Genomic DNA, 14,269 nt, shown 5'->3' with positions numbered 1-14,269 from the left:
GTGCAGGCGCTAAATCTAAATAATAAATGCATTTTTAACAAAAGCTAATACAGATAGCAAGATTTTAGATTTAGCCTACTTGGGTAACTTTTATAGTATTTTTTGACATGGAAATGCGGCAATATTCAACACATATTTAGGTCAAAACTTTCGTTATTAATTCTCTGCTTTTTAAAAAAATACTCAGGCTTTAAAAATATGAGAGGTTATAAGTCCCGGAAATTAGTGTTTAATCGGTGTCATGTCGTTTAACCCCTTGTTTAACCCCCTTGTGTTTATGTATTTGAATGTTTTTTCTTCATTTAATTAATACTTTAATTATGTATGAATAAAAAATATATATCTCAGTTTGTAAACCTTTTTTTGGATTTTTCATTTCACACACAAAATTCAGGTTATCATAGTAAGGACCATGGTGAGATATATATATATATAAATAAATAAATAAATAAATAAATAAATAAATAAATAAATACATATATATATATAAATAAATAAATAAATAAATATATATATATATATATATATATATATATATATATATATATATATATATATATATATATATATATATATATATATATATATATATATATATATATATATATATATATATATATGTGTGTGTGTGTGTGTGTATATATATATATATCTCACCATGGTCCATACTATGATAACCTGAATTTTGTGTGTGAAATGAATAGAGCTTTAAAAATGTTGTTAATGTTAAAATTTAACAATAAAAATAGATATATTGTGTTTTATGTTTTTATTGTTACTGTACATTTTAGTGACTAATTAATTTCATTTTTTTAAATTAATTTTAAGGTCTGTATGAGTTACTCATAAACAGTGTTGGCGGTAAAACATTACAAGCAATGTGAGTTACGTAATAATATTACTTTTCTATCTAATAATGAGTAAAGTAACACATTACTTAAAAAAATAAGTAATAATATTTGAGTTACCTTTTAGTTTAATTAGCTTTTAAAAAATAAATTGCTGAATTAAAATTAAAGTAGTCACAATGAATCACGCAGTCAATGAGAGAATATGTTCATTATTTTGAACGCATCGAAGAAAAGGAAAAAGGGATTATCTTAATGGACAATGATTTTATTTAAGACAAATAGTACAAAAGTAGCAAACACAATGCTTTAAAGTTTAATAATAATTGCTTTATTAAATTAAATAATCTGTATACAGCATGTTTAGCTCTGGGGTCAGGAAGTTCTCAGACTATTTTTGTATGTGTTTTTTTAAAGGTAAATGTAGGTGTAGGTTATACAGTGTGTTGTTAATTGCAGAGCTCCTCTAATTAAAAAAGAATTTAAAAAAAACGTTCTGAAAAAGATTAAGCCTCAGCCAGGTAATAAAAAGTAACGCAAAAGTAACGTAACGCATTACTTAATATAAAAAGTAACCAAGTAACGCAACTAGTTATTTTGGGGGGAGTAACTCAATATTGTAATGCATTACTTTCAAAAGTAACTTTCCCCAACACTGCTCATAAACATCAGGTTATGCAAGATTTAGCATTTTTATTTTAAAAAAGCTGTTGAAATGTTGCAAATGTGTACAAATATTTTTATAATTAAGGTAATTTTGACTTTTTTGCATGAAGTCTTTGTTTTGCGAATCATATGGTGTTTCACAAGTTAATCGTTTAAATCCATAATAAGCTGTTTCAGGTCCTATATTGTTACAGCTTACACTAAAAAATGTATTAACCCGACACTGAGCCAATATTATCAAACTCAAGAGCTGGGTTAAAAAAATGCATGGATCTTTTACCAAGTTAAATGTTTGTTTTTTTAAACCAGCTGTTGAGTTTGTCCATATTTGACCCAGCGTTGGGTTAAGATCAGCATTAGGTAGAAAGTAACATATTACAATTTTAAGCCCACCTTAATCTTTTAATAAAATTCCGCAAAAATAACACAACACATTACTTTCCTGAAAAAGTAATTAAGTAACGCATTCAGTTACTTATTAAGTGACTAAGATTGTAATATATGGGACGTTCTACCAGGAATGTACATTTTCACTTCTAAAAAACGTGACAGGGCTGACCTTTAAGCTTGTCATCCTCAAAAAATCATACAAAAACAAGCATAAAATCATACAATTCAATCATAGAACGCATCCTTGATCACTGTCAGCTTCTCCTACACCAAATGATGTCACTTTCTCTGAGTTATATCCTTAAAGATGTATTGCACGCAAAAGTACAAAACAGGTTTAACATCTGGTTGCAAAAGGATTTATCTTTTAAAGGACGTGCTTTGTTGGCTAAAGCAGAGGGTATCTCTTGACTTACGTTGCTTCCTCAATTCATTCATTCTAAAATTAATAAGATAATTGATCAAACAATGTTAAAGTTTCTTTGGAAAAACCGTGTGCATTAAATAAGGAAATCTATGATAGTTAACTCATATAAGAATGGTGGTCTTGATTATTTAGATTTTTCTCATTTAAGTAATACTTTCAAGGTTAACTGGTTGAAGTATTATCTGAAAAACCCTTCTTCAATGTGGAACATAGTTTCTAGTGGAATTTTTGTCCAGCTTGGTGGTCTCCCATTTTTGTTAATGTGTGATTATAAAATTGAGAAACCACCCAGTAAACTGTCAGCTTTGCATAGGCAAGCACTTTTGGGATGGAAGTTAATTTACAAGCACAATTTCAACCCACATCAATATTATATCTGGAATAATTGCAATATATAAACACAAGAGTATATTCATGAAAACATGGTTTGATAAAGGGATTCTTTTGGTAGGACAGTTGTTGAAACATGAAAGATACTTGATGACTTATGGGGAATTTCTTTCATACTTTGATTTTCCTGTAACCCCAAAGGAATAGGCCTCGGTAATCTCTTCTAGTATTGTTTCTTTATGTAGAGGTATATTATACTCTACGAATACATCCTTTCTTCACCCTGCTGACACTTTCTGTGGCAAAATTTAGCAAAAGATAACAATAAGAGCACACGTCTACTATTCCAAAAAGAACATGTTAGTAAACCATATGTTATTTTCTATTGGTCTAAGTTTACTCTAAATATTGATTGGAGAAAATATTGGGTATTATCTAATAAATATCTAATTACAAATAAAATCAAAGAAATCTCATTTAAGATACTACACAAATTTTACCCCGTTAAGCATATTCAACCAGATTTATTAAAGACATGGATGTCAATTGTTCGTTTTGTTCATCATACCCAGAAACAGTACCTCATATTTTCGTATACAAAACGGTTATAGGGATGGAATCTAAATGTATAAATGATAAAGTGCTGTTAAATTTTCTTTTACTTAATAAATATGTTTGTTTGTTTTTTTAACTATGATAATTAGTTGAAAAATGAAGCTTATGTTATCAATCTTCTGATTATAATAACCAAGTTTCATATCCATCGATGTAAATTTAGCAATCAGAAACCTGTTTTTAGTGGTACTTAAAGAACTAAATATTTATATAAATACCATTAAGGAGAGTAAAAACAAAAAGCTGTTAAAACGGTATTTTTGTTTGACACTTTTAAGCTATTGTGAGTTAGCAAGGCCTAGCATTATTTATTTGTAATACTTCATACTTCAATACTACAATCATATTCTGTTATTTTCTTTTGTTTTACTCATTGAGTTTTTTTTTATCTCTATATAATTTTTTAATATACTTTTCATTTTTTGTATACCTCTGTTTTGTATACCTTGTTTTGTATGTATCGTTATTGCATTAATAAAAAAAAAAATATATATATTTAAAAAGTGTATTGCACGCATATTATGTTAAATTTATGCAAATGTGACAGGAATGACAGAAACAAGGGGACAATTGTAAATTTATTTGTATTATGTATTTGTAGTATGTATTTGTATAATTTATTTAATTTCATGTTTTTAATCAATTGATGTGAATGATGACAACTTAAACTTGCTATTTCTGAAGTCCCCCCTCCCCCCTCGCCACAATTAACAGTTTTTAGCATAACAAAACTATTAAAGCTGTAGGTTCAATTGGGCTGAGGACAAGGACAATGACAGGGTTTGTGCATTTGTAAAGTGTTTTGAATAAAGAAGAAAAAAATCAGAGAACCAAATGAATGACGTATTTATTTACAGAACAACTCACACAAATCAACCTTCAGTCCATTTGAGAAATTTTTGGGATGAAATACTTTTTATTTACTGTATTTATGTTTTTATTTCAGAGACAGATACTGTACATTTCGGGTAGAATGACCCATATTACTTTTTCCCAACCCAGCACATTTTAGCTGTTGCATTTTTTAGGGTCACAACATGAAAAAAAAAACAAAAATAATGGTGTAAATGTTTATTTCTGTCAGACAAATAAATGTAAACAACAAAACAAACAAACCGATGAGTTCTGTGATGACTTTATGGACTGAATCTTGTAAAACTGTCTCTTTCTGTGGGCTACGTGTGGTCAGGCATGCAGGGGTGGGGAAAACTGAAGTGGGCAGGCTGTGCTTGAACTGGAATGTATAACTAACTTTCTCTCGAGGAAAGGCCTTATTTCATCAGTCGCCGTTACTGTAAACAGCTCTGAAGAATAACGGGTCCGAATATGAAAGGAGTTCTGGCTTTTCTCGCGTGTTTGTTTGCGTCCTTTCCCCCGCTGCACTGTAATCAGCAGGGCTCGATCCCCGAGGGTAAGGCTATGATTTTGGCTTATCACAGTCTTAGATAAACCGCACCGCTTTCTGTGCGACATTGTAAAAAATCACTGCTGCAGTTTTAATGTAATCCACTGTGAAGTTTATTCGTTGTAAACCCTGGGCGCTAGGTAAAGTTAGCAAGTCGTTAAATGGACACAAACTCACGCCGCTGACGTGGTGAAATCAGTGCAGGTCACTTCACGGTTTATGTTGACAAACGACAACAAAATCACGCTTAACTCTACAAAAAAAGTCTGAAACTTTTAAATAAGTGATGAAAACTGTTCAATTTGAACTGAAAACGCTCCATGTGAAGACAACGAGACATTTGTTACATCGTACCTACGCGTTAGTTCTTGCCAGATATTGTTCAGGTTGCTAGGAATGCGGGTTGATAGCACTGCTAAAAATGTGAAAAAAAGATTTATAAAACCTGAATGTGACAGGAAATATATTCTCATGAATAATTCACAATCGATGCAGATTTATTTGTTTCGTTATTTTATTATATAAACATCAGGTTTACGTGCTGTGAGAGAAAGCGAATATTCCAGATGTGCACGGAGTTCCTGTCGGATCCTCAGATGATAGGAATGGGATGTGGGATCGCAACCCATTGGGATGTGCTCTTCCAGCACGTAGGCAGAGGAGCCGAGCAGCTGTGGAGAAGTTTGACGTTTGTTTTTCTATAATATTTACACTGTTTTGTGTGTTTTCAGGAGATCTTCTAGTGCTGACTGTAGCCACGCAGGAGACTGATGGATTCAGACGGTTTTTGAGATCGGCTAAACACTTCAATTACACCATCAAGGTGCGGGATCTTTTCTCTCTTTTTTAGCAGGTTACCTCTGAACTAGCAATGAATAAATATGTTTAGGTAATAAGGAGATAAACATTATGTATTAGTGGAATTCTAAAGAGATAGTTCACTCAAAAATCCAATTACTAAATTCATTGTTTAGTAATAATTATCTACTTGTTTCAAAACCTTTTTTGAATTGATCTCATCTGCTGAACAGAAAGAAGATATTTTTAAGAATACTGAAGCCAATCATTCATTTTCTCTCAACTTAGTCCCTTATTAATCAGGGGTCGCCACAGCAGAATGATCCGCCATTTATTCAGCATATGTTTTATGCAGCGGATGCCTTAAGCACAGGAAAACACCAAGTCACACTCACATTCACACACTATGGTCCATTTAGTTCATCCAATTCACCTATAGCGCATGTCTTTGGACTGTGAGGGAAACCGGAACATGCGGAGGAAACCCTCGCGAACACTGCCAACTAGTCCAGCCGGGATTTAAACTAGCGACGTTTTTGTTGTGAGGCGACAGTGCTAACCACTGAGCCACCATGCTACCGAATGAGCTCAATAGTGTTTTTTCATGCTACTATGCAAGTCAATGACTACAAACATTCTACATTCTCCAACATTCTACAAAATGTCCATTTTTGTTTTCAACTGAAGAAAGAAATACATAAATGTTTGTAACCACTTAGAGTGAGTAAATTTTCATTTTTGGCTGAACTATTCCTTTAAGATACGTGTCTATGACATTTCTGGTTAACATTTTGCATTAAAAATGCACAAGTTATAACCTAAAGGGAATTATATTGTTATATATATTAGACTATAACATTTCCTTTGACAGGGTTAAAGCCGTTACCCAAGGGAAATTATGGGAATATCATAAAATTTATTATAAATTCAAACCGTTTTTACGTTGACAAGTGGGCAGAATCTAGATTAAAGAAAAAAAGAAAGAAACAAAGTATAACAATTTAAAATAACAATAAATTACTCTTTTGGGGATAAACTTAGTCTAATATCAATAAAATGTCATCAAGTGATTCTTACTCTAAACCTGACAAGAATTTTTTGGCATATTGTTACTCTGAATTTCATTTTCCTTCTTAAAAAAGCACATTAAACAGGACACATTCTAATTTACAAAGAATAATTATATATATTTTGATGCTTATATTCTAATTTTCATCTTTGAGCTATTTATTTAGTTATGATTATAATTAAACTATTATTTCCGAAATCATTAATGACTCCTACTTTTAGTTTAAAAGTAGTAATTTAAAGTTTTTTATTAATCCATTATCATCCAATCACAGTTATTTGGTTTAATGATATTCATTACATTAAATTCTACTAAGATCATCAAGTATCTTTGATATGCTATTGTAGTTTTTAATTAAGAAGTTTGGCCAGAGGAGAAATGGTCGTGCCCAACTGAGCTTGGTTTCCCTCAAGGTTTTTTTCCCGTCACTTTCATCAATTGGCGAAGTTTTGTTCCTCACCACTGGCTTGCTTGGTTTGGGACTTGTGGAACTGCACATCGATGGATTTGCTTTTCAGTGTTTGAACTTTCAGACGTGAAAATTAAACCACACTGAACTGAACTAAACTGACCTTCAACTCTGAAAACTGGACTGACACAGTTTCAGTGTACTATAATCTTCTATGTTAAGCTGATTTGACACAATCTAAAAAATTTAATTGTAAAAGCACTATAGAAATAAAGATGAATTGAATTGGTTTTAATTAATAACACAAAAAAATGTGAGATGCACCCTTTAAAATGCAGTTTCCTGTCTATAAACTGCAAACTGATGCCTGACATTCCTGTGGTGTTTTATTAGGTTCTCGGACGGGGTGAAACATGGAGAGGTGGGGACTACATGACAGCTCCAGGTGGAGGACAGAAAGTGCGCCTGCTGAAATCTGCACTGGAGGACATCCAGGAGGAGAAAAAAGTCATTCTTTTTGTGGACAGGTAGTTAGGTCCATCATTATTAAATACATAAAGTTGAAGTCAGAATTATTAGCCCCCCTGTTTAATTTTCCCCCAATTTCGATTTAACGGAGAGAAGATTTTTTTTAAACTAATTTCTAAACATAATAGTTTTAATAACTCATTTCTAGTAACTGATTTTTGCCGTGATGGCAGTAAATAGTATTTTACTAGATATTTTTCAAGACACTTCCATACAGCTTAAAGTGACATTTAAAGGCTTAACTAGGTTAATTAGGTTACCTAGGCAAGTTAGGTTAATTAGGCAAGTTATTGTATAATGATGGTTTGTTCTGTATCGAAAATAAATACAGCTTAAAGAGGCTAATAATTTTGACCTTAAATGGGTTTTAAAAAATTAAAAAACGGCTTTTATTCTAGCTGAAATAAAACAAGAAAGACTTTCTCCAGATGATAAATTTTATCAGACATACTGTGAAAATGTCCTTGCTCTGTTAAACATCATTTGGGAAATCTTTAAAAAGAAAAAAAATTAAAAGGGGGGCTAATAATTCTGACTTCAACTCTATATTGTGTGTGTGTGCTCTTTCAATCATAAGTGTTGATTATTAACATTTGTTCATGTCTTTCCGCAGCTATGACTTGATTTTTTCTTCTGGCCCTAAAGAGCTGCTGAAGAAGTTTCAGCAGGCCAAACACAAAGTAGTGTTCTCCGCCGAGACTCTGATCTGGCCAGACCGTCACCTAGAGGACAAACATCCTCATGTCAGGGAAGGGAAGAGGTTTCTTGGAGCAGGAGGTAAGTATTTTTCTCTTTTTTTAGCATTTTTGTTGAACATTGAAAGTTTTGCATTCACATTAAATGTTATGGCCCATGAACATTCCCTGCTTGTTGCCAAACTACAGTATTTCATAACTGTAACAAGAGGCAATTTAATCATATCTTAACGTTAAAACTGCTCCCATAACATCATTTATCAATATATGGACCTTTTTGGATTCCTGGAACTGATGGAAATTAAAAATAAAATGCAGAAAATACATTAGAACCATTGTTATTGTTTACATCCCTCAAAATGGTCTATACATAAACCTCACAATGGGATGTATTGATGCATTATATTTCTTTTAGTAGTTCATTTGCATTTATAAGTTAGATGTAATTATGATGTCGGGTTCATTTAACTCACATCAGATGGAGGAGTTTTCTACAAAAATACTGCTAAATACAATAAGTTTGGTCACACTTTATTTTAATGTACAATTCATGCTATTTTCCCCATGTTCGTGTGGGTTTCCTCCGGTTTCCCTCACAGTCCAAAGACATGCGCTATAGGTGAATTGAATAAGCTAATTTGGCCGTGGTGTATGTGTGTGAATGAGAGTGTATGGGTGTTTCCCAGTACTGGTTTGCAGCTAGAAGGGAATCAAGTGATTAAAACATATGCTGGAAAAGTTTTCGGTTCATTCCCCTGTGGCGACCCCCGATGAATAAAGAGACTTAGCTGAAGGAAAATAAATGAATGATTTCATGCTATTAACCATTAACAAAGACTTCTAGCTCAATAAAATATGAATTAGCTGCTTTGTAAGAATTAATATGTAGTAGTTGGGTTTAGGTATTGGGTAGGACTAGGGATGTAAAATAGGATCATACCTGATAAGTGCTATCAATCTTATCAACAGGCAGGTAATAAGCTAGTAGTAAATGGGGTGAAATTTTACTTAAACTAAAGTGGTACCTTAATTTTGTAACTAAAAACAGGTGATTGTCGTGCATCAGACGCATGTGGATAGATGTTTTATTTATACTTAAATGAGCGTTAATGAATGTTGTATGCTGTAGTTGTTTTCAGGCAAGAGTTCCAAGGGACTGTTATTAGAAAATCAAAGTATTTATTTATATATAAATATATACAAAAGGTAGACATAATAAAAGAGTGTTCTTATTATGCTGGGTTTACACAAAACGCAGAGCACAGTGTCACTTGCTCTAGATACTCACGGGATGTTTAGTGAATTTTCTGCTTGACTTGAAATATTCGGACTTGTGCGGAAGACGTGATTGAGGCGAATTCCATGTGTTAGCATTAGCAAATGTGTTGCACATTCTGTTATTCACATATATTCATGCATTTGCATTGAATTCGTATGTAATCTACTCACGTGGATGCTTAACATAAAGTTAAAACAAGAATTTGTTTCATTCATTCACTTTCCTTCGGATTAGTTTTTATTTCAGAGGTCGCCGCAGCGGAATAACCAGTTAACTATTCCAGCATATGTTCTTATGCAGCAGATGCCACCCAGTATTGGGAAACAACCTTACACACTCATTCACACACACACTCATACACTATGGACAATTTAGTTTATTCAATTCACCTATAGTGCATGTCTTTGGACTGTGGGGGAAACCGGAGCACCCAGAGGAAACCTACGCCAACACGGAGAGAATATGCAAACTCCACACAGAAATGCCAACTGACCCAGTCGAGGCTCAAACCAGTGACCTTCTTGCTGTGAGGCGCTCGTGCTACCCACTGCACCACCGTGATGCCTCAAATATTTATTTATATATAAATATATACAAAAGGTAGACATAATAAAGGAGTGTTCGTATTATGCTGGGTTTACACAAAACGCAGAGCACCGTGTCACTTGCTCTAGATACTCACGGGATGTTTAGTGAATTTTCTGCTTGAGTTGAAATATTTGGACTTGTGCGGAAGACGTGATTGAGGCGAATTCCATGTGTTAGCATTAGCAAACGTGTTGCACATTCTGTTATTCACATATATTCATGCATTTGCATTGAATTCGTATGTAATCTACTCACATGGATACTTAACATAAAGTTAAAACAAGAATTTGTTTCATTCATTCACTTTCCTTCGGATTAGTTTTTATTTCAGAGGTCGCCACAGCGGAATAACCAGTTAACTATTCCAACATATGTTTTTATGCAGCAGATGCCACCCAGTATTGGGAAAAACCTTACACACTCATTCACACACACTCATACACTATGGACAATTTAGTTTACCCAATTCACCTATAGCGCATATCTTTGGACTGTGGGGGAAACCGGAACACCCGGAGGAAACCTACGCCAACACGGAGAGAATATGCAAACTCCACACAGAAATGACCCAGTCGAGGCTCAAACCAGTGACCTTCTTGCTGTGAGGCGCTCGTGCTACCCACTGCACCACCGTGACGCCTCAAATATTTATTTATAAATAAATATATACAAAAGGTAGACATAATAAAAGAGTGTTCTTATTATGCTGGGTTTACACAAAACGCAGAGCACCATGTCACTTGCTCTAGATACTCACGGGATGTTTAGTGAATTTTCTGCTTGAATTGAAATATTCGGACTTGTGCGGAAGACGTGATTGAGGCGAATTCCATGTGTTGGCATTAGCAAACGTGTTGCACATTCTGTTATTCACATATATTCATGCATTTGCATTGAATTCGTATGTAATCTACTCACATGGATACTTAACATAAAGTTAAAACAAGAATTTGTTTCATTCATTCACTTTCCTTCGGATTAGTTTTTATTTCAGAGGTCGCCACAGCGGAATAACCAGTTAACTATTCCAACATATGTTTTTATGCAGCAGATGCCACCCAGTATTGGGAAACAACCTTACACACTCATTCACACACACTGCGGACAATTTAGTTTATTCAATTCACCTGTACCGCATGTCTTTGGACTGTGGTGGAAACCGGAGCACCCAGAGGAAACCCATGCCAACATGCGGAGAACATGCAAACTCCACACAGAAATGCCAACTGACCCAGCTAGGATTTGAACCAGCGACCTTCTTACTGTGAGGCAACAGTGCTGACAGTGCTAAGTGGCTCTGTGCCAGCCAGGATTTATTTCAATAATTAATTAATTATATAAAATAAAAAGATTAATATGCAACAGTGTAAATAATAATAAAACATCACGTAAACAAATCTAGCATCAGTACAGAGACCACATTTATCTCTGCCAAGTCTTTTAACTGAACCCCAACTTAGAAACAAAGAGCAAATATGTGCTTCCACATAATAATTTATGTACTAATAATTTATAACTTTGAAGGTGTTCATGTGCATTCGACTTATCTTATATTTAATCTTATATAATCTCAACTTTTTTCCAGTGTTGGTTTGTGGCTGGATGGGCATCCGCTGCGTAAAACATATGCTGGATAAATTGGCAGTTCATTCCGCTGTGGCGACCCCAGATTAATAAAGGGATTAAGCTGAAAAGAAAATGAATGAATGAATGAAAAACACAACACAATCTACATCAGCTTTGGAGGACTAAAATAAGCCGAAAAGAAAATGAATGAATAATTGAATGAATAATCTCAACTTGACATGAACCATATACCATATATTTTACAGGCCATATTACTATTAAAATGGTCTATTTACAATGATGTACTAAAAACTCTGCTCACAGGAATCCATGAATTGACCCAAAAAAGACTGCATGACATATATTTGGAGGTGATCAGTATCATTTACAGAAACTTGCACTCAAAAACCCACTTTTGGGCCCCCAAAATGTATAAATAAAGACCGAAACGTAAACAAAATTCAGTTATTAGTTGAAAATTGTGTAGAAAGATTTATCATGAAACGATCATGTAATTACACATAGGTATACTATATGAATTATACATTTAACAGTTCTTGTTATATTGTGATTTTTTAAATTTTTATCTGTATTCATTCATTCATTTTCTTTTCGACTTGAACTGCCAACTTATCCAGCCTATGTTTTACGCAGCGGATGCCCTTCCAGCTGCAACACATACACTCTCATTCACAGTCATACACCATGGACAATTTACTGTAGTTTACCCAATTCACCTGTACCGCATGTCTTTGGACTGTGGAGGAAACCTACGCCAACATGGGGAGAACATGCAAACTCCACACAGAAATGCCAACTGACCCAGCCGAGGCTCGAACCAGCGACCTTCTTGCTGTGAGGTGACAGCACTATCTACTGTGCCACCACATCGCCTTCTATCTGTATTCTATAATAATAACAACAGAAAAAAATTTTCCCTTTGAACATAATATATTTTATTATAAGAAACATTTAAAATATTTTGGAACAGTAAACATTCCACCAGGCACAGGACGTCAACATGACATCAGATTGACGTTGTATCGTGGGGACGTTGCATTTTGTTTGGAATTAAAAATCAGGTTGACATCAGAACCCAATGTCCAACCTAAAATTAACCAAATTTCAACATCTAATGATGTTACAGCTTGACGTTGTGTGGACGTTACCACTATGATGTCTATCAGACGTAGATTTTGGTTGCCATACCTGACGAATAAGTGTCAGTATTTGACGTCAGAATGACGTTGGTTTAAGATGTTGGCTCGACGTTGGATTTTGATCACTTTCCACCACAACTTAAAACCACTGTCGTTATTGGACGTCAAATAAATGTATTCCTTAGACGCTGGCTAGACATTGAATTTTAGTCACCTGACGTCACGACCTAAATCTAACCTAATATTAACGTCTTATGTGTGCCTGCTGGGATGTCAGGCTAAATAATTCAAATATATCAATGAATTAATCATTCTGCTATCTTCATTTGTTTCAAAAACACACATAAATAAATGTAAATAAAAATCTTACACATAAGTTACTTTAGGAACGGTATAGCAGAAAATCTTCGTGGTTTTAAAACCTTGACTTTTAAAAACCGCGGTAAACTTTGAAAACGCTTATCATCCCATGTCTAGCTGGAATACAATAGTGTGCGGTTTATTCCACTGTCACCCTCTGAAATAGAGACTAAGCTGAAAGAAAATTTATGAATAACTAAAATAATGATTTAATATTATTATTCAGTGGCTGAATACATTTGTGATTGGCTTATACGATTGTCTTTGTAAAGAGTTTACTGAGAATTTCCAACGAGGAAGTCTGAAACCTTTTTTTTTATTTCATTTGCTACGCTCTCTGAGAAAGTTCCAGAATGTTCCATATTTTTAGGCTGATGTCAGAAACACATGAACAGCTGCAAATACGTCAGACATACTCTCTGAAGAGTCACTCTCCTTCTTTGTTTTCATAAGTAAAAATTCAAAGATAACTGTAAGTCATTTAATTACACCATCTAAACCATATAATTACATGTTTTGTATCTGTTTATAGGTTTTCTTTTTTATGATTGTAACGTAGTGTTTCCCTTTTTTCCAGGCTTCATCGGCTATGCAGCAAACCTTAAAAAGATGCTTTCTGACTGGTCAGGAGCTGACAGTGACAGCGACCAGCTCTTTTACACAAAGATATACATCAACAAAGAAAAAAGAGTACGTTTTTCTCTCTTCTTTTTGGTATAGTGTATATTTTAAGTGGTGCCAACCATAGTGTGGTTTCCTAGAACTTTATTGCTCAGCTTTAAGATATTTCGCCTTGTTTACAGAATGCACATTCAAGTTCACAGCTTTCAGTAATGACACATTTGAAATGTGTTTATGCTGCTTTTTGACGTTTTCTACCCTGTTATTTCCTCTTCAGAAGTCTATAAATATAACTCTGGACAGCAAGTGCAGATTGTTCCAGAACCTTCATGGAGCTCTTGGTAAGTGTAAGCTTTGGGTTTAATCACAGAAAAGCTTAAATAAAAACACAACTGAGACTTTAACGCTTTAATTGTCACTGATAGTGGGACGCTTAAGTTTATGTCACTATATTGCAATTAAATCCTAATCTAATCACGAGGTTTAAATACATAAACTACCTGACAAAAGTCTTG

The 14,269-nt window shown here is 33.9% G+C and overlaps 1 protein-coding gene across 1 annotated transcript in view; it reads left to right on the top strand.

Annotated features, from left to right (window-relative positions):
* Nucleotides 1-4,487: 4,487 nt before the first annotated feature.
* The window catches only part of plod1a (procollagen-lysine, 2-oxoglutarate 5-dioxygenase 1a), a 39,540-nt gene continuing 29,758 nt past the window's right edge, over nt 4,488-14,269 (top strand). The window contains exons 1-6 of the mRNA XM_056463096.1: nt 4,488-4,687; nt 5,413-5,504; nt 7,351-7,484; nt 8,099-8,262; nt 13,711-13,823; nt 14,032-14,095. Coding sequence (XP_056319071.1) covers nt 4,603-4,687; nt 5,413-5,504; nt 7,351-7,484; nt 8,099-8,262; nt 13,711-13,823; nt 14,032-14,095 — 652 coding nt within the window. The 5' untranslated portion in view covers nt 4,488-4,602. The remainder of the gene's footprint in view (nt 4,688-5,412; nt 5,505-7,350; nt 7,485-8,098; nt 8,263-13,710; nt 13,824-14,031; nt 14,096-14,269) is intronic.

This window comes from Danio aesculapii, chromosome 8 (assembly GCF_903798145.1).
Source record: "Danio aesculapii chromosome 8, fDanAes4.1, whole genome shotgun sequence".
Taxonomy (NCBI): Eukaryota; Metazoa; Chordata; class Actinopteri; order Cypriniformes; family Danionidae; genus Danio; species Danio aesculapii.
Note: the sequence above shows the minus strand (reverse complement) of the source record. Positions and strands in the feature narration are given on the sequence as shown.